General features: G+C 53.9%; 2 protein-coding genes across 4 annotated transcripts in view; one reads left to right on the top strand and one right to left on the bottom strand.

Moving 5' to 3' along the window:
• Positions 1-3,532: 3,532 nt before the first annotated feature.
• On the top strand, positions 3,533-24,021 carry CBFA2T2 (CBFA2/RUNX1 partner transcriptional co-repressor 2). 3 transcript variants are annotated; one of them, XM_010722287.3, is made up of 11 exons: positions 3,533-3,649; positions 9,076-9,219; positions 12,024-12,265; positions 14,266-14,355; positions 14,875-15,053; positions 15,669-15,922; positions 16,561-16,646; positions 17,775-17,967; positions 19,646-19,714; positions 19,963-20,153; positions 22,102-24,021. In XM_010722287.3, exons 2-11 carry the CDS (start codon positions 9,102-9,104, stop codon positions 22,378-22,380), a joined length of 1,701 nt encoding a protein of 566 aa, XP_010720589.1. In that variant the 5' UTR covers positions 3,533-3,649; positions 9,076-9,101; the 3' UTR covers positions 22,381-24,021. The 3 variants fall into 3 exon arrangements, with proteins under 3 accessions (XP_010720589.1, XP_010720588.1, XP_019477692.1); XM_010722286.3 differs by lacking the exon at positions 3,533-3,649 and adding an exon at positions 4,775-5,070; XM_019622147.2 differs by lacking the exons at positions 3,533-3,649; positions 9,076-9,219 and having other exon boundaries at positions 9,238-12,265.
• Positions 23,880-25,947, bottom strand: part of NECAB3 (N-terminal EF-hand calcium binding protein 3) — a 19,694-nt gene continuing 17,626 nt past the window's right edge. Inside the window, exons 10-12 of the mRNA XM_010722285.2 lie at positions 25,827-25,904; positions 25,439-25,530; positions 23,880-24,966 (exon numbers count right to left, since the gene is read on the bottom strand). Of these exons, the coding sequence (XP_010720587.1) occupies positions 24,938-24,966; positions 25,439-25,530; positions 25,827-25,904 (199 nt within the window). The 3' untranslated portion in view covers positions 23,880-24,937. The remainder of the gene's footprint in view (positions 24,967-25,438; positions 25,531-25,826; positions 25,905-25,947) is intronic.

The raw sequence follows: 25,947 nt of genomic DNA, 5'->3' as shown, positions 1-25,947 counted from the left end.
AGACCCTGGATGCTGAGAGCTGTGAATTGTCCAAATTGGAGCAAAAAGGAGGTCCTATTTTACTTCTCCACTTTTTTTTTTTTTTCCCTCCAGATTGCACCAGTCCTTAGAATGCCACCCCAGCAGTGGCAGAACGCTGTTGGGATGCTTGGGATGCTCACGTCTCCAGACTTGCTTTTTGTCCCACGTCAGAAGGGAAAGCTCATTTCCCTCATCTGCTCGCTGGAAGATGTGCTAAGAACAGAGAAATCCTTTTAGTTCTGCTAACCCAGCAATGTGGGGCAGGGCTGTAGGTTGGACACTTCTATAGCTCCTGCCTGCAGGTGAGTGCCAGGCGAGGCCTTGGCAGGACAGCTGGAGCAGGACAGCAGCCTCATGTGGTATGCTGAGCAATTCTCCTCAGACTTGTTTTAAACCCTTCAAAGTCAAATCTCAAACTTCGGGGGTTTCTTCTCCCTAATTAAATTAGCAGGCCATATGGTGTTTACTGTGAGCGCCTGCAATATGGAAGGAGCTGCCTCCTGGATCACTTTCTTTTTCAGAAGCTGCCGCTTTACCTGATGTCGCTGCTCTGAAATGTTCTTTTCAGCAGCAGGCAGGAGGGGTCACTTCAGCCCTTTGCACTGTCAGCGTCACCTTTGGAGCAGGGGTTGAGCTGAGCCAGAACCTTCCTTGCTTCCTTTGTGTTCTCCCCATGTCCGTGCTGCTCATAGCAGTGTGCAGGACATAGCTGGGTTTTGTGCATTTTCCCATGCAGGTGACAATTGCTTTAATGATCTTGGAGCTGAGGAGACTGGAAAGCAACTCAAGGTTAGGGGGGGCTGATATTGCTCTAGCAATATCAAAAAGATTACAAAGATTACAGCTACTGACTGAAGCTACCACTGCTGTCTCAGAAATACATAAAACTTTTGGAGTTCTGCTCTTTGTTAATGGAGTATTTAAGAGTGGTTACTTTGCTTGTGCTTTTATTCATGCATGAAAGCTGGAGGAGGAAATAAAGACTGGGAGGAAGTCAGTCTGTTGTTGTTAGTCTGTTATTGGACCTGTGTGTTGAGGTGAGGAGCAAAGCGGGTAGGAGTCTCCAAACCTCCAGGGGGAAAGAAGGAATGAAATCTCAGAGCTTGCTGCCTGTGTTCAGCTGCTCCAGCTCCATTAGCAGGGTTTTGTAAGCATCGTTCCTGCATGCAAGTGAACTTTGCCATGAGCACATCCTGCAGTGCTGGATGTTAACCTTTCTCTGCAGTCTTACTGATGGATCGCTCCTGCAGGGCTTGTTGTTAGCTGGGGCTGAGTTACCCTTCAGCTTCAGCCACGCTCTGTTCATTCCGGGGTACCTGAGCCCCCCAACAGACCCGTGTGTGCCTGCTGAGAGCTGCCACGTTAGCACATCCCTGCAACGTGTGCTCCAAGGGTGCTTCTTTGCAGAAGAGCCTCTCTAAAGATAGCATCTCCAAGTTCTGTGTTGTCAACCAGGGACACTTGATCTAAAAAACAACATTTGATACACAGACAAGGTTTGCAAGTGCCATCTGGATGCTGGGAGCTGAGCTAGGTTGTCTGTGTTCTGCATAAACTCACAGGAGGGAAAGAAAAAAAAAAAGTCCATGCAGGCAGATGGATTCCTCAAATCACCTGGCAGGGCAGTTTGTTCCCTGTGCCCTCAGTGACACCACACACTGCTGTGAGCCCACCCTGCTGCTGTGTGTCCCTGGGTGCCGGCATGGTCCTGGAGCTCAGCAGTGTTCCCCCAGTTGCAGGGAGAAAGCCAGCAGCAGTCTAAATTGTTTTGGGCAGTGATATTGTGGTCTGTTTTGGATAGATGGAAATAATCTGTTCTCCCGCTGCAAGGCAGAACCTGGCAGTGATGAGGGCCCTGCAGAAGCGGCCGTATTTTTCAGGAGTGAGCGTGCAGGGCACACGGATATCCTTGGCTTGAGCTCTGCATGCTCGGAACTCCACCAGCACTGAGCGCTGCAGCAGGAACCCAGAGAACACCAAGCACAGCCCAATATGCCCTGCGTTCCGAGGCCCAGCTCAACTCACACGGGTTATAAAGCATGTCTTACTTCAGGGCCTGTTTCTTGACTTTCCAGATATCCTCTCAGATGCGAATCTCATTTGCCTAATGGGCTGGTGAGTGTAATTGGAAGGCAGGTGCACTTACACGTGGTGAGAAGTCTCACCTGTGCCCAGGCACAGATGGGCTCTGCCTGCTGTATCGTTAGAGGACATTTATAGGCACTGTGTCACAGCCTTCCCTGTGACTGTAGAAGGGAGGAAAACAGCAGTTTAAAATAAACGTGGGGATTTGCTTGAGGGATTTTGCTTGTTGGTTTGTGAGGTGGAGCAGCTCAGTCCCAGCGTGCGGTGCTGGTGGCCGTGCTTCTCATTTAGCCAGCAGTGCTGCAATGCAAGGAGCCCAGGTCTGCTCCGTGCTGGCTGTTGTCTGGATTGGTTTGTAATGATGGGAACCAGGTCACTGAGCAGCAGGGCTAGGGAAAGGGAGAAAGGGAAGAGGGATGCGATCCTAAACCGTGGTTTTGAAGCTCCTAACTTAAGCCATCCTCCTGTACACCTTTAGTAATAAGGCTTAAAATCCTTAAATCTTTGCTTACTGGATGACTTTAAGTTTATGGTGGGTTTGAATCTATTTTCTTATTTGAAATGAGTGTTTTTTTTCCTCCTCTAACCCCTTTCAGGCTGCTCCCCTTTACCTTCTGTTGGATTCACTTCCCAGGTGCTCCGAGCTGACCCTGCCATATGTGGGTGTACATTTCTGTAGGTGTCTGTACGTGCCTCTTTGTTCAGGCAGAGGAGAACAGGGCTGAGAACTCCCCTGCTTACGGAAGAGGCGCATATGGAAAGCATGGTGATGGAAAACTGTGCTGTTGTGAAGGTGCCATCTGATCTCAGGGATGCTCGGGTAAAACGTGAGGCTGGGGAGGGGTGTTCCTCCTGATCAGAACTCGTGTTTGCCTCTTGCCCTTCCCTCACCGTTTCTGGGCTCTCAGGAACGCAGACCCCGCAGCCCTGCCCTTTGCAGCCCCTGCAGTGTGGGGCTGTAGGGGGTCTTGGATACCCCTCCTAGTTCAGTCTGCACTTGGAAGGGCAGCTGTGAACCTCCAGCTTTGATCTCTGAAGCCCTGCTGGCCGTGAGCGAGGTCTCTGTGGCACGCTGGAAGTCAGAGGGGCTTTCCCTAGCAGTTTACGACCAGGAGCAGCAGGCTGGGCACGGGGATTTCCTACACAGGCACGGCACCCCAAGCAGCTTGTGTTGTGCTGACACATGGGCCAGCTGCTGTTTTGCTCCATCCCTTGCAACGGGGACACGTGTCGTGGTGCTTTGACCCTGATCTGGTTCACACGAAGCAGCACGTCTGCAGGTGTTGGGGGTTAAAACACACCGAGAAGAGCAGCGGGCTCTGCTTGAGGCACTCCTCCAAGGGATCTCCTCATGTGGCTGCTCCTCAGCTGGTGAGGACAGGGCTGGTGAGGAGCCCGTAAGGCAGCGGGCTGCACTGACCTAGAAACAGCAGCTTTGTCAACATCTGCTGCATTCTGTGCAGAACTGGATGGTGGAAAATCACCTCCTCTTCCACAACTTGATTTTTCCTCTCAAACTAAGAGCTGGGGAACTGAACGCCAGGTAGGAGAGAGGAGGGGTTGGCAACCTGGGAGCTCAGGACAGACCAGTTGGGGTTTATTTCTGCTACCAGCAACAAACAGACTGCTGTGCAGAGGCTGCAGGGCCAGGCAGAAAGCTGCCTGTGGGACACATGGGCTGTGGGTGTTCAGCAGCAGCAATCCATCATTCTCTGCTCCGAAGCCCCTTTAAATCAGTGGGTGCACTTCTACTGACCATTAGGAGCTGAGCTGCGGAGAGCCCCTCACAGCTAATTAGCAATAAGAGGATGCCAATTAAACGCAGCTCCTTGGGCTGTGCTGACATTTTCCCATGGCAGAGGATGGCACCGAGATGGGGCTGGGCTGATGTGTTCCATCTGGAGGGCAGGAGCTGTGGAGCAGGCCAAGCTGTGTGTAAAGAGGAGTCTTAAAGCCTCTCTGAAAGTAGAAAACGCTTCCAGAAGTTAGAAGTTGCTGCAGCTAGTTTTTTGCCTTTTGGGTCAGCATTTCCAGGTATGGAAGTCACACCTTTATCTGCTTTGCAGCAGGAAGAAAAAAAAAATTCCCACTCCCAAAATTGCAGTGCTGAGTTGTTCATGTAACATATAGGATTTTTCATAACAGGGCTTTTCTGCTTTAAACCTTAGCAGATCGTAGCAGAACTTTGTTTTTAAACCCTGCTTTGAAGGCAGTCTGGTCCATTCGGAGAGCTGTTTCCCAGCTGGCTCCTAGCAGCACTGTGCAGGGTATGTGCACGCAGTGCTGTTGTCACTCTGTCCCACGGGCTGGTGATTTTCCGGAGGGGACTCCTGCTGAAAGCAGCAACTATAGAATAGGTTCTGAAAGCAGACCTCTGCACAGAGGCATTTTGGGTTGTTTCAGTGGGTCGGGGTGGGGACAAGAGGAGGGGAACCACTGCAGAGCCCAGAATGGGTTGCGGGGTGGGAGCACTGACAGGGTGTTATGGAGAGCACCGAAGGGCAAAGCAGATAGCGATCTGCAGTCTGCCGTCAGGAATCAATTATTAATCTTATTTCCCTTATTAACTGCTTTCTGGACTGGTTGCAAATGATAACATACTTTGCTCTTTCAAGTTCCTCTATCTGAGCGCTGCGCCGAATTGCGATTTAAAGCGAAGCAGCTGTGTGTGGGAGAGGAGGAGATGGCAGAGGAGATGCACGCGTTTATTTTTGATGTACGAAGCTCCGGTCCCAGGCTCAGCAGCTCGCAGTGCCGCGGGGCTCTGCACGAGGTGCCATCCTCCACTCCCACCGCAGCCTGCAGGTCGCAGCTTGGCTGTGCCGTACACCCAGCAACGCGGGGTGAAAGCTGACTTCAGAGCTTTCTGTCCCCCCCTAAGGAGGACTCAGTACCCCAGCCCCATCCCAGAGCCTTCCTGCCTTCCTCCTCCATCGCTTCCTGATGCGACGGTGCTGCACTGAGGTACGCTGTTGGGTCCTTCCTCGGTTTAGTTCTGAGGGTTGGGAGCTGCCTGGAAGCGGTGCTGGAGCAGCAGTGAGCTGCTGGAAGCCGCATGCAGGCAGCCCCGTGCAGCCCTTGGAGCTGCAGAGGTGCTCTGCAGACGGCTCAGAGCTGGTGAGGGGAGGGAATGGCGACCTCGGAGCGGAGGAAAGATGTTAATAAAATTTAAATGTAATTCTTCCCATTTCTCGGTGCCTAAATGTGAAAAATATTAGCTTGGTGGAGACTGGAAACAGATGGTGAGCAGTTGGAGCAGATAAGCATGTTATTCAAAATAAACATTCAGCAAAGCTGGGAGGTGGTGAGCCATATTTCACTTCACCCTATTTACTCGAGCAGGTCAGGTTACGCGGGTGCCGCTTCTCTTTGCATGCAGATTGCCTGTCAGGAGCTGCAGAGCCAGCTGCAGCACGGTGTGAGCGTGGTGCCTGGGGCAGGGCAGAGCTCTGAGGCCTTTTCTGTATGGGGTTGTGTTGAAGCAGCTCTCCTAGGCCGCAGACAGGGTCCTGCTGGCCCGTGGCACCGGAGTCCTTTGCTTTGCTCTTTCAGATGGTCTCTTTTGGCACCCGGACAGGCTTTGCTTTATCCTAAAGCTGTGATTTGGTTCCCATTTCAGTGGGGTCGCTGAGCCTCTGCTGCTGGGGAGGCTTTGTCTGGCTGAGCTGCTGGTGCTCTGTGATTGTGTTATGTATGAGGTTCAGGTCAGAGGAAGCAGCGGTGCTCCCAGAGCGTGGTTTGTGTCCTGGCACTGCTGGGCACCCTGGGGTGGGCCGTGTCATGTCTGTGATCTGTGCCCATCTGGTGTGAGAGCTTGGGGCTCTGAGCCTCGAGGAGTGGCTGCTTCAGTTGAGGCACATCTTGTCTGTTCTGCGATATATTTGTCTACACTTTCATGTGTACTACATGGAAGTTGAAGGTGCTTACTCCAATTAAACCTCTTCTCTCTGTCTGAAACTGTCACCTACTTTTCTGACTCTGAACTGTTGTTCAAAAGACACCGACTGACTAAACTCGCAGGCCTCACCTCTAACCTTGAGTGGCCAAAGCCCTGATACAGTCTTCTTGTGACACTGCTCTCTCCCCCCTGCCTCCTGCAAAAGCAAAAAGCAGATCCTGATGTGTGCATTACAGCTGTGCAGCGCTGTGCCATGCTCAGCATGCTTTTCCCTCACTCCTTCCAACGTGTTCCCTGCTTTGACTTCTCAGAGAGCTACAGCCTGCTGAGCTGGAGTGCCTGAGCCCAGTGAACGGGGCTGTGAGGAAGCGGTAGGGCTCTGTGCAGCTGTTGTCAGCCCGGGTGCAGCAGGTTCCTCCTCCATCCTGAACCCGAGCCAAGGGCATCCCACACCTGCATCAACAGCACCTGGGTCTGCCCCCATCCACGCTGTGTGTCCTCAGCCACAGGCTCTGATCTGCTTCCCGTCAAGGAGCAGGAAAGGCTTTGCCGTCTGCAGCTGACAGCAGGGCTTAACAGCCTACAGATACTGCCTGTGCTTGTGCGTAGGGCTTGTGGTATGGTGTTAAGTTGTGCACATATAAATATTATCACAGAAATGTGTATGAAGCATCCGCGTGCTGTGTGCTGTATCAGTGCTGATGCTCTCTCCCTGTGCTCTTTGCTCCCTGCAGCCTTGTGGCTCAGCATCGCAGCCAGCTCAGGGCTTTGGCTTTGTGTGGATCTGCGCAGCAAAACTGCAGTGGGGAGAGGTGTGGGGCAGTGCCTGCCCCCCAGCTGCCCCACAACCCGTGCCTGGCTGTGCAGGGAGGCAATGTCCTGTTCTCACCTTGCAGTACTTTTCTTTCCTTTTGTTACTTTGTTCTCTGATTACCAAAGGCTTTTTTGTATTATTAATGTCAGTTCCTGAGGGGTTGAGGTGCTCCCTGACTTGTGGCTCTTTTCACCCGTGCCTTTTCTTGAACTCACAAGCAGGGAGAGATTACTAAAGCAGCTTCTATATACAGTTTACAGCGCAAGCAAATGTTAGCCATTCTTCTGAGGTTACCTATCGTAGCAACACTCTCTTTGCACTAAACACAGTATTCAGAAGGCTTCTGTAAGGGGAATCACTGAGCGTGGTGTGTTGGGGCAGGTGCCCGCCCCACATGGGCACACTGCACAGACTCTGTGCCATAGCTGTCCCACTCCGGGCAGGAGCTCTGCAGTTCTGAAAGCCGTGACTCCAAGCGCTGCAGAATTTGCCCCATCAGCTTCCTGAGGATGTGGCATTCCTGCACCGAGCTGGGATTAGAACAGTGTCTCCATGCTCAGGTTTCTCTCTGCTCCTGGTGAATCATCCTCCTGTGTGATGTCCCAGTGCTCCCATGTTAGAAGGAGCCCTCCCACGGGATCGCAGTGCTGCAGCCCCCTCTGTGGTTCAAATTGCTGTTCCTGGGTGCAAAGTCACTGCGTCATCACCAGGTTGGGTCAGTTGGCAGCAATGGTGAAAGCATTGTGCCATAAATGTGCTCAGTCCGTGTGCTGCAGGCACTGCTGGAAAAACAGACACGACATTTGTAAGTGTTTCGAGAAGAGCTGCATGGGAGCACTCAGCACCTGGGCTGGAACAAGCCTTGCTGATGGAAAATCCATCAGTGTCCCAGGGCAGGCAGGTGTCCTGCTTGATGCTTGGGGCATTCGGCCATCAGCAAGGATGGCCCTTGGTGCAACGTGACCCAGGGAGCTGCGCTGGTGTTCAGCTCTCAGCCACGATTCCAGCTGTGCTGGGACCTGCAGCATCTTCTGTGCCTCTGGAGGCAGCAGCACGGCTGTGTTGCCATTGGTGAGCCGGTAAATATTTCTAAATAGTGAAATGTGCAAGGAGGAGGTGGGGAAGGCAGTGTCTCCGTGGGACAAAGGCTGTCTGGTTTTTAGTCCCGGACAGCCAGGGGCTGGCTCGCGTCCTCGCTCACAGCCTGTTTTGCAGGCACGGTTCTCATGAAATGGATGTGGTTAGGCTAAAACTGAGTTTTAGAAGGATGGGTTTTATCTGGGTTTTAGAGGCCCCAGGCTTTAGCAGGAAGCTTTACGCTTATCAGCCCTGCCTGGTTCTCGCTGTCTGTTGGAGCGCATCTGAAGGTGAGGTGCTGGCTCCTCCAGAGTTGGCTTTCATAGAATAGTAGAATGGTTTGAGGTGGAAGGGATCTTTAAACTTAGTCCCATACCCCTGCAGTGAACAGAGACACCCACAGCTCCATCAGGTGCTCAGAGTCCGGTCCAGCCTGACCTTGGTGTCTCCAGGGACAGGGCACCCACCGCCTCCCAGGGCACCCTGTCCCAGTGCCTCACCACTCTCATTGTGGGTAACTTCTTTCTCATTTGGTAGCACAGTGCTAGCTGGTTGTATTCTAGGGAATCAAATCTGTGGCTCTTTTTCCCCCTCTGCAGTTTAACCAGGTTAGTCCTGCTTTCTTTGCTGGTGCTTCCATGGTGTGTGTCGTGCCCTAGGAATGCTTTAGGAGAACAGATAAAAAAAAAACCTTTAAGATTTGTTTCAGGCTCAGTTTCTTTCCATGGCAAAATCCAGTTGTGTATGTACACAGTAGAAGAGGGGAAGAAGAGGAAACAGGGTGGACTTGTGGCCATGTTCTGGTGTCCAAAGCTTGTGGCTGGGGGCCGAGGACAAGGGGCAAGGGGGTACCAAGGCTTTGCACCAAGCCAGGGCAGCTCTTGTGCACATAGCAGTGCTCCTCCAGCTGTTACTGCTGGGAGTGCTGTGCTCGTGCAGCAGTGTGCCAGTGAGAGGCACGTGGTGTGAAAGCATGGCCAGGTGTGTGCGAGTAGTGTTTGGCAGTGTTATGTTAGTACTGTTATTTTATTATAGTTAAAATAAGAGCAGCTTGTTGTGGTTTCGGTATCCCTCTGCAGTTCTAATGGAGGGAAAGCCTTTGCAGTTCTGTGCTTCTTGTGCTTGGCAGGGAAATCCCTGTGAGGACTGTTGGTAACGTGTCCATGTTCTCTTTGTACAGTTGCTGGTGAGAAGAGGGTGCCAGTGATGCCCGGCTCGCCCGTGGAAGTGAAGATACAGACCAGGTCCTCTCCTCCCAATATGCCACCGCTGCCCCCCGTCAACCCTGGCGGCCCTCGGCCCGTCTCCTTCACCCCAGCTGCACGTAAGCCCCCAGTAAATCACTTTGCCAAGGGATTGGCCCAGCGAGGAGGAGCTCTGCTTGTGCCAGCATCTGGCAGGGCTCCCTGTTTGCCAGGCTGCTGGCCAGCACAGAGCCGCACAGCTGGGAGCGAGGGCTGGGGCTTTCCTTCTGCTTATGTAGGACATACCATGGGGTCTGTAGTACAACCCTGCCCGCTCCTGCTTGTCCCAATGTTGTCACAGTCTCTCCAAGTCTCTCTCCGTGCAGGTGCAGATGTGATTTCTGCAATAACCTCCTTAAGAAATGGAAGGTTTTTATCAGGTTGGCTTCAAAGAAGCCAGGAGCTGAGCTTTGTGCTGTATCTGGCAGAGTTAATTCCCATTCTGCTGTATCTCGCTTTGCAGACAGCATTTCTGCAGCTGAGATTAGAAAGTTTTCCTCTTTTAATTTCACAGCCTCGGAAATTTCTCACTGTCTGTCCAAGTTCTCTGTTCTCCATCTTTGCTCCATAACCTCTCCGTTAAGCTGCAGGGCGCTGCTCAGAGGCAGCTCACCAGGTGGGATGGGTGTTCAGCCCCACCTCACAGGAAGAACACAGGCTCGTGCTTTTTCCTTTTAGAAAACACTTAAGCCATCATCTTAAAATCTTATCATCTAAAAGCATTATTCTAGAGCACAGCTGTTTTACTTCACACTCAAGCATGGAATTACCTTACCCCACTCGTGGCACGCAGACATTTCATTCTCTCCTCACCCTTATTCCATACTGAGGTCCCCTGGCTGTGTGTGTATTGCTCTGCTACCCACGGCAGTGTCTGGGGCATCTCCATTTCATCTTGGCAGGGGATTTCACAGCGTTACCATTCAGTCTCTTTCAGGACACCAGCTAATGCACTGAGAGATGCTGGCAGCAGTGCTAATCATTGGGTTATCCCGCCAGACACGTTGTCCCTGGCTTTATACACGGAGGGTTTTTTAATGGCTCTCCTTTTGCTAAGGCAGAAAAAGACCATTAGCAAAGTGATAGAAATTAATTTTTCCAATAAGGCTGCTTGGCACACTGTCAGGGGCCAAGTCACCTGAATCTGCTGGGGCCTGATGACTTCACTGCCTCTTCTCAGAGGAGCGAGCACTACGAGCTGTGATGAAGTTTACTCATGCTTTTCACTTCTTGGCTGTGCACAGGGGCAGTGCTCAGAGCCACCCTTTGCATGCCCTGCTCTGTGAAGGGACGTAAAGACAAGGAGAGACAGTTTGGTACCTATTGCAGAATTTAGTGGTGTAGCCCTCGAGGATGACTTTCATATTCCTGTGCTCCCCTGCAGCCCCTGCTCCTTCCTGCCCACACACAGCAACCTGTACTCTCCTTCTTCCCTTGCTAAGAGCAAAAGAAACAGGGAACAGGGCAGAGCTCCTTGGCTGCAGCCTCTGGAGAGCACAAGGCTGTGCATTACTGCTCTGCTTGGGAGGCTTTACCCCTTTTTATTACATGTTTACTGCAGAACCGATGCTCGTTGTGAGTACTTGGCGTTGCCTTTTAAGTGAGCTCAGTATTTGCTGCTATGGCAGGTACTGCTGATCTCTGCAGGTCATCTCTGTTCCTTTCCTGGCCTGGGGAAGTGTGGCCAGGAGTTTCTCTGGTTGCACTGACCTAGAACGGAAGGCACCAGCCTGTTTTGCCTTCACAGCTCTGTCCTCAGGCTTTACTTTCATTTCATCATCGCTCTCTGCACAAAGGAGTGTGTCTTTGTTATGCCCCAGAAAAGCCTTTTGCCCTGGTTGGTCTCTTCACCTTTATCTTTCCTTTGGATCTCAACTGACTGTGCTTCCTCTTTCCGTGCTCACCCTACAGCTCCAGGTGTGTGGAGCCTTGCTGTGCCCCGGGGTGGTTTAACTGCTCCAATGCCTCTGTACTTTTCTCTGAAAAACCCTCCCAGGTGTGATTCTTTGGAAGACCCAAGGAGCAATCCTGGGGAAGCTGCGGTGGGAATGTTGGCATCTTTGCAGGCTGCGTTCCTTTGAGGCAAGCACATGCCTTCCCAAGCCTGTGGCAGCTCTGCTGGGAGGGGCTTTGCGAGCTTCTCCCTCCCACCGTGGGCTGGCTGCCCTCAGCTTAGGCTGCCCAGGACCTGTCCATGGCATCTGGCACCTGCAGGAATGGGCACCCACAGCTCTGGGTAGCATTGCCAGCACCACACCCCTCTGAGTAATGAGTTTTTTCCTAACATCTGACCTAAATCTCCCTGCTTTTAGTTTAAAGCCATTCCCCCTTGTCCTGTCACCATTTGCCTATGTAGAAAGTTGCTCCCTTCCTTTTGATGAACTCCCTTCAGGTACAGGAAGGCCACAGTGAGGTCTCTCTGAAGCCGTGCCTTTTCCAGGCCAGAAGCCCCGGCTCCCTCAACCTGTCTCCATAGGAGAGGTGCACAGTTCAGCTCTGGACTTTTAAGGCCAGCCCTGTGCATCAGCCACAGCTGTATTTACCATGGTGTATTTTTCACCCCTAACATTCTGGGTTTGTCTGAAGTTTGGGCCCCCCATGCACAGCTGCTCTCACCATTTCCCAGACACAACTTCAGATTGCACAACAGCACTGAGGGGATGTCAACAATTTATTCTAATCCCATGCGGACTTCCCAAGCTGCAGTCAGTTTCATCACGCCTTCTGCTTAAAGGAGACACGATCACAGATGGGACCGGTTTGGACAAACAGCCGTATCTGCCAAACTCCCTTCAGCTCTGTGGGGAGTACGGTCGCACGCTGCAGGCAGGACGCAGCCCTCGGGGCCGTGCCCATCTCATGCCGTTTTGTCCCCATTCTGCAGTGCCCAACGGGATGAACCATTCCCCCCCGACGCTCAATGGGGCACCGTCCCCACCCCAGCGCTTTGGCAACGGCCCGGCCTCCTCCTCCTCTTCCTCACTGACCAACCAGCAGCTCCCGGCCACGTGTGGAGCGCGGCAGCTCAGCAAGCTGAAGCGCTTCCTCACCACCCTGCAGCAGTTTGGCAATGACATCTCTCCAGAGATCGGGGAGAAGGTGCGGACCCTGGTCCTGGCCCTGGTGGTAAGCTGCTCCCCGGGAAGCCCAGGGGACGTTTCTTTTTGCAAAAGCGTTGCAGTGATGGGATCCCAGCAGCCAGCACGTGCCCCCGTTGCACAACATCGTGGGCCTTTGCAAGCAGAGCTGTTGGCTAAGCACAGCTTGTATTGTTTGTGCTTTCTGGTAAACTTGCTGGCTTTTTTTTGTTTGTTTGTTTTCTTCAGTGGATTTCAAAAGCAATCTGTCCCATTGCACTGACGTGAGCCCAGGTGCAGCTGAGCCTATGGAAACCCGGAGGGCTTGAGACTTACTTTGTTGTAGAAGCTGCATGCCTGGTGCTCTTTGCCTTCCTCACTAGAAGCCGTGAGCAGTGCTGTGCTTCCTGGTCTGCTCCTGTAAACGCAGCTCCCAGGAGCTCTGCTTTTCTGCCGGGGAAGCGTTCTCTTTGCACCCCTAAGCCCAGAGCAGAAGGGATGTGTGATTTCTGGTGAGGTGACGGTGCTTCCATGCCCGAGCACCTCTGCAAATACAGACGAGTGGCTTTGGGTGCTGTTTTGGAAAGAGCATCTTGCGAGGAGCTGGTGGGCCTTGCATGCTGGGCCACCATCCAGTTTGCTGCAGCTCTGCAGGTGCTGCATGCACAACTTGCTGGGGGGAGAGAGGGTGATGCTGAGCTGTGGGGATGCTCTCTGTGCCTGCTGCTTTTTGAAAGAAATCCATTTCTAAGCCCAGGATGTAGAGGATGTCTCAATGCTTCAAGCACCTCATTTTTGATATGCAGTGCTGATCACTGGGGCATTTAGTGGGCTTTTTTCCTCCTGCATACTGCAGTGCAGCCCCACTAGCATTGCTGAGGCCTGGGGAAGATAGAAAGCCTGGCACTGCAGCAGGAGGCTTCAGTGCTTTGCCTGCACCTATAAGAAGTGCATGGCTGGGCAAGCTGTCACTAAGCTGCATTCATTTTTATGACAGTCTGACAGTGCAGTAGCAGGAAGGGGATTGGTGAATACACTTTTTGCATCTTCTGTGCTTGGGCTTGCAAGAGCTAGGGTTGCTGCTGGTGGTGCACCCAGTGCGCACACGGCCTCCTGCCCCTCTGCATCTAAGGAGAGCTGAAAACATCCTTCAGAAAGAAACGAACAGGCCTTGCAGGATTGGAGCCAGTACTTGCAGTGGTACAAGTTGACTGGTAGGAATGCTGCACAGCCCCGTGCACGCTCAGCCAAGGTCCTGTAGCACAGCCTTGTGCCAGCTGCCACCTGGTGCATGGCCCAGCACAGCTCTGAGCTGATCTCTGCTTTTGGCAGCCTTGCTCAGAGGCTGAGCATGCAGCAAACGCAGCTGGGCCACGGGCAGCCTGAAGTACTGCTGCTCCCCAGGTTGGCACAGGCAGAACATACACAAGTCTGTTTGCAGCCTCGGGGTTCTTCACAGGCACCAAATGCTGCTGAAGCAGGCGGGCACTTGTCTGTATTTCCATGGGTGTGAGGCAGCATGTTAGTTTACCCACCAGCAAAGGAAATTACAAAGTGTTCAAGTTCCTCTGCTCATCGCCGTCCCCCCTGACGGCAGTTATTGTTGCAGGGATGAACTTTGTGTGTGCAGCTTGTTCCAGGTAGGACCCAAGCTGGGAACATCAGTATAGGAGCAGCAGGCTGCTGGTGACCTCGTGGATGGTGGATAGGTTGGGTAAGCTGAGCTGGAAGGGAGAGAAGAAGCAGCTGGAGCTGCTGCCCATCCCCAGCCTGCCCTGGGCCACCTGACTGGGCTGCAGGAGGTGCCAGCTGGGCTTGCTGCCCCCCGCTCTGGTGCTGGCAGTGCCCACTGCCCCCCATGCCTGGTGCAGTCGTTCTGCTCCGTTGGCCGGAGTCTGTTTGGCTGTGTGAGGCAGGATCTGATGTGAGCATCGTCAGTGCTGTTGTGGCAGATGCAGTCTCCTTTCTAGTTCTGTTCATTTTGAGCTGTTTTCCAAGCATCTACAAATAAGAACAAACGGTCACTTCGTTTCTTAATTCTTTTCTCAGAACTCAACAGTGACGATTGAGGAATTTCACTGCAAGCTGCAAGAGGCGACGAACTTCCCCCTGCGGCCGTTTGTGATCCCCTTCCTGAAGGTGACAGGAGCTGGTGGGGCTGGCTGACAGTGCTGTGCAGGGCTGTGCTGCTTGGCAGCGTGTCCCTGCTGGGGAAGCTCTCATAACAAGCATCACAACTATTCTTATCCAAGACAGACTGCACAGACCATGGCTGTTGCCGCGTGCTACTGGCTCGCAGAAAGCTGACTTTGTAATGAGAGCCACGTATGTCTGCTTGTGTGTTAGGGGTAAATGAGACAAACCAATCTCCGTTCTGCCGTTTGAAAATGTCGGGATCTAGAGTGTTTGAAGTGTTGGCTTATTGTGTGTGGGGCAGCGAGATGCTAGAAGCACAGAGTGCTTCCCACAGTGCTTCTGTGTGTGCCGGCCCCAGGCCGTCCCCAGCCCCTGAGAAAACACAGGTAGGTCTGCCCAGCGCAGACGTGACAAGCTGGGAAATGCTGAGCGGGGCCCCAGGCTCGAGCTGTTCGTGCTCTCTGAGCAAACCTGCTCGTGTCCATGCAGGCTGCGTGAAGCAGAGCCGTGCATGTTTTCCAGGCCAACCTCCCTCTGCTCCAGAGAGAGCTGCTGCACTGCGCCCGGGCTGCCAAGCAGACGCCATCCCAGTACCTGGCGCAGCATGAGCACATCCTTCTCAACACCACCTCCTCCCCAGCCGACTCTTCGGAGCTGCTCATCGAGGTCAACGGGAACAGCAAGAGGCACAGCCCTGACAGGTAAAGGAGCCTTTGCCACTCCGTTCCCAAAGTCATGTTTTTGGACAGCAGTGAAGGTGAATTAAAACTTTAAATTGTGTTCTGGGCCAAACGTAGCACTCCTTACAGCTGTTGGTGAGACACTGCTGTCTATGGCTGTAGCTCCTGCTCTTAGCACTGATAATTTGGCTGCAGACCCTCTCCAAGGGCTCTCGGGCAGACCCTGCCCACGGGGATTTGTTTGGGAGCAGGTCACCCAAGTGCCTGAGCCAGGAAGGCAGCAGGTGGAGGCACTTTCAGCACAGGGAAGGACACGGTTTTGTTTTCGCTGCCTTTATTCCAAGTAAAAGTCGTTATGTAATTATGTGGAGCACACTTCAAATTTATAGAAGCTGTGAAATCTTAATTTGGTTGCGCTCAGAAAGATGAATCACAACACTTGGGCATTTTGAACTCCTTTTAGCAAGGTCACTCCGTGGATTTGTTCACAAGTCGATCGTGTTTGTTTCAGCTCCCTCCTTCTACCCCTCCGGTAAAATCATCACTGCCCAAATTCTGCTGTTTCTTCATCTTTCCCTTCCCGTGCCTGTTTATGCAGCACTAACAAAAGCCCTGTGTCTCTTGGTGTGGTTACAGAAGGGATGACAGCAGCTTTGAGAGAGAGCCGCTGCCGACGGAGCCGCCTGCCAAGCGTGTGTGCACCATCAGCCCCGCGCCCCGGCACAGCCCAGCACTCAGCATCCCAATGCTGAACCCTGGTGGGCAGTTCCACCCCACCCCACCACCCCTCCAGCACTACACCTTGGAAGACATCGCCACCTCCCATCTGTACAGAGACCCTGGCAAGATGCTGGAGCACAGGGAGATCCGGGACAGGCACGGTGGGCTCGGTGAGCAGGGCTTTGGGTTGTAATTCTAGGCGTGTCCCGTAAGAAAGTTGAGGGGTTTTGCAGACAGAACATCAAATAGTGAAAAGTTAAAAGCAGGAAGACAGAGGGAGAGGCAGAGCTGCAGTTTCCCTCTGTGTGTATAAGGCTGCAGCCACCAGGGGTGAGGAGTGAGCAGGACCCGGTGTTGGTGCTGACCGTGGCCAAGCCTGCATGCAGAGATGAAGGCTGTGGAAATAAATAGAAATTAACTTTTCAGAGACTGATGTAGGACATCTGCGGTGCGTGGGGAGAGCAGAGTGTGACCTCCCCTCTCTCCTGGTGCTGGTAGGAGTGTGTGGAAGCAACTGGGCAACCTGAGTCACAACTCGGAGCCCCTGTGGCTTTACAGACAGCCTTTTCAGCAAGCCAGGTCCAGGCCTGTGAGGGGATTGTAGCATTTCTGAGGCAATGACACAAGCAAGGATCAGGGCAGCCGTATGCAATTAGCCCCATAAACCGTGTCTTGGAGATGTGTTTTAAAATTACAGCTCTACCTAGTTAGAAATCCTGCTCTGTTGTTGCTGTGGGGCCGAGTTCCCTCTGCAGCACTGAAAGCATTTGCTCCATCTGATCACTCCTCCTGCTGTGGTTTGCTGCAGGTTTGAATGGAGGTTACCAGGACGAGTTGGTGGACCACCGCCTGACAGAGAGGGAGTGGGCTGACGAGTGGAAGCACCTCGATCATGTAAGGAGGTGGGAGGTGTGGGAAGCCCTGTGGGACACAGTGACCCGCTGCTCTCCTGCTCCAATTAGTGATTTCCTTCTTGTTGATACGATACCTTATCCAGGCTTTAAAAGCAGTTGGACAGGCTGCCACAAGTAGGTCAACAGGGGCAGATAGGAGCAGGAGCAGTTTCCTGGTATTCTTCCTCTGCTCGCACCCAGTGGAAGCCAAAACCAGTTTGACCCAAGTGTCTGGTGCTGGAGAGCTGCTCCTGCTGGCCGTCAGAACAACCTGCACAGGTCAGAGTAACCTGCACAGGTCTTCCAGCAGCTGCCCAGGCCAGCATTGTGCCAACAAGCGTGCAGATGTGTTGTGTGCAGCACGTGTGTGGAGCTTACAGATTAAAAAAAAAAACAAAAACAACAAAACACAACAGTGCTGGCATTGGTTGAAGGCTTTTTCTCCTGGGTTGCCAGCTCATACGGACCATGGTTGGGTATGGACAGACTTGGTACCTCTGGCAGACTTTTTGCAGAGCCTGCTTTTCTGTGCTGCTGACCCAAGCATTTCTCTGGAATGCTTCCCCTAAAGAGATGGAATTGAAATTCAGCTTTGATCAGAAATGTAGAGGAGCCCCCATAAGCTTACTTATGCCCTAAGGCTGATGCTTCATGTGGGTGGATATGGAGCAGAAGGCCCCATAGGTGAATATTTTAAGTTGGGATGTACCTATGGAGTGCTGGTACCAAGACCAATTCCTCTAGGTTGGAGAGAGAGATATCATAAATCATAAAGACACATCCCCATGCCGCGGGGGCACAGACAACAGCATGGGCACTCTGCTTCTATGGTAGAGCAGTTTATTCTCGCTCCACCTTTAGCAGCGTGGCCACATCTGTTGGTGACCAAACCAGATGCTGAGCTCAGACACAGCCCGAGCTCCCAGGAGGTGGTAACACCCACAGCATCACTGCATGGATGGCCACGGGACCCAGTGGTACCTGTTTGAATACTGTTGAGATACCACGCTCGCATCCTTTTGCCGTGAAATAACTTTGGGTTTACTTTACTGGGGCATCTCCAGTGGGAAACTCAAGAGCCAGCCTGGCTGAGCAGTGGCAGAAGAGCTGACAGCTTCCCTCCCTCCAGGCGCTGAACTGCATCATGGAGATGGTGGAGAAGACCCGGCGCTCCATGGCCGTGCTGCGGCGCTGCCAGGAGGCCGACCGTGAGGAGCTCAACTACTGGAAGAGGCGGTGCAGCGAGGCTGAGCCCCGCAAGGCTGGGGGAGAGCTGGGCACAGCCAGGCACAGCCCTGGCAGCTCCGATTCCATCGGCAGCGGTGAGCGGTGCTGGGTCGGAAGCTGCACGAGAAAAAGGGTTTTATCTGAAAATGGGTCTTGAGATAATAGGTTTATAGCAAAGCATAAGAGTACAAGAGAAATGGATCACGGTGTGGTTTGGCTTGGAAGGGACCTTGAAGGACATTTATGTACCTCCCCGCCGTGGGCTGGGTTGCCCCCCAGAGCAGGCTGCCCTGAGTCCCCTCCATCCCAGCACTGGGCACCCCCAGGGATGGGGCACCCACAGCTCTCCAGGCAGCAGTGCCAGTGCCTCACCGCCCTCATTGTGAGCAGTGTCTTCCTTGTGTCCAATTTAAATCTGCTCTCGTGTGGTTTCAAACCATTGCCCCTTAGTCTTGATACCCCAGGCCCTGATTAAGAGTCTTTCCCCATCTCTCTTCGAAGTCCCTTTATATGAGGAAAGTCAAGCTTCCTTGGTTCTAGATGAGCTCCACCTCTGCGCCCTGTTCTGGCGTTTCTTTCATACCTGTGGTGGGCGATGATTTCTTCCAGCACAGCGGCTGACTGCTGGCTCTGAAACTCTTCAGACTGATAATGAGTCATTAAATAGAACATACTGGAAAGATGAGCTTGACTTCACTTAATGAAATCATGGGGAGAAAGCTGCTAGTTGCTTTGGATGACAATTCATTTGTCATCGTGGCAGTTCTAAGCATTAACTTAGGCTGTCCTCACCCCCCCAGTTTGAGAGCACGTAGTTCTCACTGAAACCCAAATCATTTCTGACCTTGAGGACTTCAACGCATACAATTCTTAAAGCTCGGAATCCCAGTTTGACCAACCTGATGTCAGCATCCCTGCTCACTGCAGGGGGTGGACCAGATGGCCTTTAAAAGTCCCCCCCAGCTCTAACAATTCAATGATAAATATTCAACTTGTTTGGATTAATACATAAAGCGAATCTCCTGGATGTCCAAAAGGTACCCAGATTAGGGTCTGGGTCAGGTTTAGCTGTGTTTGGATGAGTTTGGGGAGTTCTCAGCAAAAATGAGCATTTCTTGTGAAACAATAGCACGTACCCGTGCAACAGGAACTAAAATAGAATTTGTTATTGAGCATTTGCAGTTTGCAGCCTTAAAACCTAATTTATCCTGAGGACTTTAGCTCAGTTTGATTTCTGCACAGAAGCAATAGTTGGGATGGTGCGTGTTGAACCCGGGGTGGGAGAGAGTGTGGAAGTGAAGGGAGAACAGATTGAAGTCAGAAGTCCTGCTGTAGCTCAGCCCTTGCCCTGCAGTGGGAACCCCGTGCAGATCTGAATTGCAGAGCTGAAGGGATCAATGGCTTTTAAAGTTTCACTGAAGGGAGGCAGATGAGATTTCGAAGCACTAAAACAGGACGGAACACATCACGAGAGTTCCGTGGTGTGGGCATAGATCCCCATGTGGGCATCCCCAGGGATGCTGTGCTGGCTGTGAGCTGCTGGGGTCGGTGTTGGGGTCAGCACACAGCACTTGGTGATGTGCCTGCATCTCCAGTTGTTGCAGAGTACCGGGAGATGGGAATGGGTTATACTGCATCATAAATTATGCAGGGCACTAATTAAGGGCTGTGATTTATCATCTGAGCGTCTGATGAACGGCCCCAACTGGAGGAACCCTCTGAGTCGTGCCCTGTTAACCCATAACCCTCCCTGCCTCGCTCTTCTTCCAACAGATTCGCTGCGGGAGTTCAGCAGCAGGTCGGGGCCGGGCTACGTCACCGAGGAGATATGGAAGAAAGCAGGTGAGCCCTGGTTGTGGGATTGCCCAGGGTGAGCTCTGGTGCTGCAGTGCACCGACTGGAGCAGCCTGCCTACAGCTCAGCCCCAGGCTGCACGCTGCTGCCAGCACCCTGCGTGGCCAGGGCACGGGCTCTGCTCCCCTGCACGGTGCCGGCGGTGCGCCCAGGGCAGCCCATCCCCGTGTTGAATGGGGACACGCAGCCGCGGAGTCCGGGCAGGCTGGTGAGGCTGAGCTTCCCTTCCCTTCCAGAAGAAGCCGTGAACGAGGTGAAGCGCCAGGCCATGTCGGAGGTGCAGAAGGCTGTGGCAGAGGCAGAGCAGAAGGCGTTTGAGATGATCGCCTCCGAGAGGGCGCGCATGGAGCAAACCATCGCCGACGCCAAGCGCCAGGCCACCGAGGATGCTTTCCTGGTGATCAATGAGCAGGAGGAGTCCACGGAGGTATGGGGCTGGGCAGGCCCACGAGTCCCAAGCCCTGGGTCCTGCCCCGCAGTGCCTAGGTGTCCCCTGCCTTGCTTTCATCCTTTTTAGAAGCCCTGGGAGCACGGAGGTGGTGTGAGGGCACCGTCAGCAGTGTGGGGCCAGCTGCAGGGATTTCTGCAGGGAGAAAAGGGTGTTGGCGGGACAGCTTTCCATCCTGCTCAGAAATGTGCTGCTGTGGAGTACCGATGTGTGCAGATAAGGAAGCGCTGTCTATGGGCTTTAGGACTGTGCAGGGCAGCAGCCAGATTCTGTGAGAGGTTGGAGTTGCCATTGCTCGGTGTCTGCGTTGTGCCTGTGGTGCTGCTGAGCAGCACTGGGTGTGTGTTGTTGGGACTTTGCAGGCTCATGCTGCACAGGTGTGCGCCTGGCTGCCCTTTGGGATCTGGCTCTCCCATAGGGTTCAAGGGAAGTGTGCATAGTCTGGCTGTCCCCATACTGCAGAGTCTGAGGACACTCAGTGATGTATGGCAGCTCAGAAAAGAGTGGGTACCTCCAGGTTTGTCACAGCAGAATGTGGGGAGTGAGTGTCAGAGCTATTCTGATCCCTCAGCCATCGGGTACCTTCGCTGCTCTTTGGCTGGGAATGCATTCCATTTGGTTTTGGAGGTCTCAGAGGGGCTGAGCAGGAGCTGCTCGGGTAATTCCTGCTCTGCGACGTCACAGCCACATGTGGCTGGCTCACTGTTGTCACTTCTCTGCTCAAATGCTTCAGGCTTTGCCTGATTGTGCTCAGCAAAACTGAGAAGGGAGTGGGGAATTGTGTCACCCCAGGCCATGTGGGCAGCCACTATAGTTCTGTCCTCCCTTGGAATCCTCTTGGAAGCTCTGATCCCCACACATGGCAGCAGCTGTGTGGACATGGGGTGTTGTTATAGATGTGTGTGTGCTCTGGTACTTTTCCATGAAATCATTGAAGGATGAACCAATGCAGCAACCAGTAACCAGACAATGGGAGCGGGTGGAATTGCTTGAGGAGGAATGAGATGAGCAGTGCTTTTCTGTAGGGGAATTTTTGGGGTGTATCCCCTCCTCTGCTGCACAGAGCAGTGGGAGCAGAGCAGGGCCTTGGGAGCTGATAGCATCCCTGATTGATCCTCCAGCACAGGGGACTCTTCTCTGGGGGCTTTACAAGCTGGCATGCATCCTGGCACACTGTGTGACCTCAGGAGCATGATTTAGCAGCAGTGGTTGAAATGTAAGCAGCTTAAAGCAGTGACACAGCTTTCCTGGAGCTGCTGTGGGCTCGGTGCTGGCAGCCTGCAAGTTGTCCCAGTGCAGCCCCATGTGCTGCCTGCCCACACTGCAGCCTCCTACTCCTGCCCACAGCACTGAGTGCTGGTGGCAGCTGCACTCACCCTCTGGGTGGGCGTTCACCATCACACGAGCCCAGCTGCAGCTCAGCTGCTCCCCCACTCCCTCGAAGCAGCTGTGGCTGCAGCTCCAGCATTGGCCCCGTGCTCTCACTGAGCTGGTTGTGGGCTGCAGGCCAGGGGCCGTGCTGAGCTCCTTGTCCCACTCGCAGCCGTGCTCCCACCCAGGGGCAGAGCAGTTGGTGGTGGTGCAGCACGCTGGGATCCCCGCGGTGAGCACTCGGCTGGGATTGAGACCAGACCAGAATTGCTTACAGCAGGAAATAGAAAAACCAGGCAGCAGTGTGTGTGTCAGTCCTCGCCTGCTGCTTCCTGTGTCGTTTGGGTGGATCTGGGCAGAGATGGGAGCGTGGCAGTGCCGCTGCTGTGGGCTTGGCAGAGGTCTGTGAGAGAACAGGACCCGTTTCAGTGTGAGCAAACGGGGGCCAGCGGGGGTGAGCGGTTCCCTCCAGCACTGTTGGGGCAGCAGCTGTGTTACGTTCCTACAGCTTCGTTTGCGAGACCCGTTTCAAAGCACGACGTCTGTTTCCTTTCAGAGCTGCTGGAACTGCGGACGCAAGGCCAGCGAGACGTGCAGCGGCTGCAACATCGCGCGCTACTGCGGCTCCTTCTGCCAGCACAAGGACTGGGAGCGGCACCACCGCATCTGCGGGCAGAGCCTGCATGGCCACGGCAAGGGGCTGGCGCTGCCTGCAGGGCGCTCGGCCAAGGCCATGGACGGCGTGCCCAGCCCCAGCATGGAGAAGAGCTCGGCGGCCACCTCCCGCTCCTCCACGCCCGCATCTGTGACGGCGATAGACACGAACGGACTCTAAAGGGGAACTTTGGGTTCAGCCCGTTTCATTCGTTGTCCTGGTGGTGTTTTGGTTTTTGAAGTTGGAAAATAAAAGCCACAGGAACTCGGATCAGTTGACGCGATGGACAAACCCAGGCCACCTCTGTTGGAAGCTTTGCCGCCCCTCCTGCCTCGCTCGGTGCACAGAGCTGCAGCCCACGCACCCACAGCGTCTCCGCACCCATCGCTGCGAAGGAGACGGGGCTGCAGGCAGGAGTGCTGAGCACACAGAGCCCTGGTCCTTGGCTCAGACACGTGAGCTCCTCCCTTGGGGTGTCCAAAGCCCTCTGTATTCAGCCCCAGGTGCATCTGTCTGTTGTTACCCTGCTCCCAGTGCTGCATGATGCTCTGCCCCACCGGGGCTGCTGTCCCAGCAGGAGCATCCCGTCCTGCTGTGCAGTGATAAGGACAGGATCACCCTGGGGGTGGGGGCAGCAGTGGGGGCACAGCTCCACTCCAGGGGCTGCGCTGAGTCCCTCTATGCCACGCCAGGCAGCAGTGTTGGGTCTGATGTTGGACCTTTGAATGCTTGCAGACCAAATCTGAATCCGTCACAGGTGATTACTGCCCTTTCCATCTGGGTGCAGATATTTGCTGTGCAGGAAGCATTGGTTTGTTGCGTGGAAGTTGTTGGTTTGGGAGTTACTACTGCTTTCAACCAGCGAGGTTGCAGTATGAGTGCTGGGTGCAGTCACAGCCTGCCGTTCCCCCACAGTTCCTGCCCCTGAGCCCGACCTTGAAGCCATGGGGCTCAGCTCCCGAACTGCCCCCCTCAGCTCCCGGCAGCCAGCACTGCCTGGGGAGAAGCTGCTCAGGGCTGGGGGGCACAGGGCTGTGCTCCAGCACGGTGCTGTCAGCAGTGCAGGAATGGGAGGATCGGGAGTGCATCCGCACTGAGCTCATGCTGTGCTGTGCACAAGTGGGATTGAGGAAAGCATCTGTTCAACAAAGCTGCGTTTCCATGACTGGTTTGGTGTGCTCGCTGGGTTGGAGCCCAATGAGGCAAGTAATTCCCAAATTATTTTTCATCACTTTTTCCATTGGAGGCGAATAATGGAGATGTAAGGAGCGATCCCACAGCTAGCAGCGGTGCAGCCGTGCTGGGGATGAGCGGCAACCACAGCCTGTAGGGAACGCTGCTGTGGGAGCTGCTCTGCAGCTCAGCCCTGCCTCTGCAGGGTTTTATCTTGCAAAATAAAGCCCCAAAGTGTCCCGGTTCTCATGGAGCAGCCAGGTCAGCCCCTGGCCTGCAGTGTGAGGGCCGAGTGCTGCCTGCGCGTGTACATAGATCGTCTTCCATCGTCCTCATGCAACTTTGGTGGCCGTGTACTAAAATTAACCCCAGTGTAAATGAGTACAATACTAACAGTCATGATTAGAATTATTATTTTTTTTAAACACGTAACGATACATGTGAACTTTGGACATGGGCAGACTTGTGGGACTGAGTTTTCTATTTTTCCTTTTTTTTTTTTTTGTACATTTAATTCTGTAATAGGGATTTGTTACTTCATTCCTGTGCATAACTTATTTAATGTACTGTATAAAGGAACCCAAACTGTTACAGATGTATTTAGTTTGTTCTACTCGAAAGTAGTCAATAAAAAGACTCTACTCCTCACACAGCGCCTTCCCCTATCTGCCGCTGGGGGCAGAAACATGGGGACAAAATGTAGGGTTGAGGGGCTGTGGCCATGCAGGGCTGGAGGTCAGGCACTGATGAGGGCTGGGGAAACGTCTGTGGCTGCCCAGGGAGCTGCTGGCTGCAGGTCAGCCCCAACTGCCCCCCAGCACTGCTCAGCAGCTGTGGCCAAGCTGCATTTTGCCCTCTCACGAGTGCCATCCCCCACCTCCATGGCTGGGATGAGCAGAGCCCTGCATCCCAACCCCTGCCCTGCCTCCTCTGTGCCTCCCAGCCCTGCACAGGCTTTTAATGACTACAAAGGGGGAATGGAGTTGAACCATTCAAATTAGCATCTCTGGTGTAAGCCAGCAGGGAAAAGAGGTGAGGAGCAGAGGAGGTGTGGTGCTGGTGCAGGACAGGAGCTGTGACATTCTCCCTTCCCCTGCAGGGCCGTGCCATGCTGGCTCTCACTTCACACTGCTCCCAGCAGCTCAGTTTCTGCTGGCTCTGCAGCATGAGGACACAGCCATCGTTGTGCTGTTACAGCCACTGTAGTGTCCTGGCTCCTCACCATGCCATTCCCGACCCACAGCATGCAGTGACAGCCACACGCTCTCCATGCCAGCACTCTGCTGGTGCCAGTTCTGTTTATGTTCACTCAGCAGCAGCATAGAGCCAGGAGCTGCACCGTGGGGACCCGGTGCCACGCTCACCAGCTCCGATAGGAGTAAATAAATTAATAAATGAATCACACAAAAAGAGCAAAATGGTGAAACAACACTGGGGCCACCAGGCAGGCAGCCCCGAGGCTGCAGGAGGGAGAGCAGAGGTGACAAACATGAGCACAGGCGGTGGCAGGGCAGGGGCTTCGCGTCCTTCTGCGTGCCAGCAGCATCCAGAGCGGCTGCTCGGGTCAGTTGTTGTTCATTATCCACCACGAGGCTGGGAAGAGAAAAAGGAGGGCTCAGGGGAAGCAGGCAGGGAGGGCAGGACTTGGTGCTGAGGGGAGGGGTGGGTTGGAGGGGATGGAGCAGGGATGCAGCTGAGGCTCCCCTGCAGATGCACCAGCACCACCTGCATGGTAAATAGTGAAATGGAGAGCAATTTGGTCTCAGAGCTGCCTCCAAACTCCCCCCTCTGCAGGTCTCTCACTGCACCCTTAAAATCAAAGCTCAGACACAGCCCCTGGGACTGAACCAGGAGGGCACATCTCTACAGCCAGCTTTCTGGGATGGGGGGAAGCACAGTGGGCAGTCAGTGTGACCTCCAGCTAGGGGCCAGGCTGGCAATAGCAGGTCTGTGTGCCACCAGGAACTGCTCTCATCTGCTCAGCAATCCAGGCTGCACAGCACATTTGGAAGCAATATGTAGGAGGCTGCTATCCACAGCCCAGCCTCATCGAGCCCCCACTCACCTGGGAAGAGCATCGTGGTCAGCAGCTCCGGGGACTCCAGCAAGCTGATGGTGGCCCGCTGGAACGTCTTGCTGTGGCTGGACTGCAGGTGGCTGTTGGACAGTGTGCAGGGTCAGGGCCAGGAGTCCATCCTGCTCGTGCCCCACGCTGCTCTGTGCCAGGCAGGGGACAGGGCTGCACTGACACTGCCCGGAGCACTGCTGCTCCCACCCCCACTCCCACACCTCGAGCTGAGCGCTCAGCCCCCCTTTGCTGCCATCAGTCCTGGGAACACAAGGAGCCAAGGGAGCAGGACAGGTTGGTGAGGGCCCCCAGAATCCCAAGAGAATCCCTTTCCAGCATATGCAGGAGTTCCTGGCCCCACCCCAACACATGGAAAGTCCCTGACCTTCTCCACGAAGCTGCATCTTGCCAGAACTCGTAGAGGATGAAGCAGGCCTCGTCCGTCAGCTTGCAGGCAGATACGCTGCGGGGACAGGAGCAACCTGAGCTGGGGCCACTGGGGAACA

This window comes from Meleagris gallopavo, chromosome 22, assembly GCF_000146605.3.
Source record: "Meleagris gallopavo isolate NT-WF06-2002-E0010 breed Aviagen turkey brand Nicholas breeding stock chromosome 22, Turkey_5.1, whole genome shotgun sequence".
Classification (NCBI taxonomy): Eukaryota; Metazoa; Chordata; class Aves; order Galliformes; family Phasianidae; genus Meleagris; species Meleagris gallopavo.
This window is presented reverse-complemented; position numbering and strand designations above follow the sequence as displayed.

Excerpts from the sequence above, each read along its gene's own strand:
- CBFA2T2 (XM_019622147.2), top strand. The coding sequence starts at position 11,684 with ATGGTGTATTTTTCACCCCTAACATTCTGGGTTTGTCTGAAGTTTGGG. Across the intron at positions 15,923-16,560 it reads GGACAGGCACGGTGGGCTCG|GTTTGAATGGAGGTTACCAG; the intron begins GTGAGCAGGGCT and ends GGTTTGCTGCAG. Across the intron at positions 17,968-19,645 it reads CTCCGATTCCATCGGCAGCG|ATTCGCTGCGGGAGTTCAGC; the intron begins GTGAGCGGTGCT and ends TTCTTCCAACAG.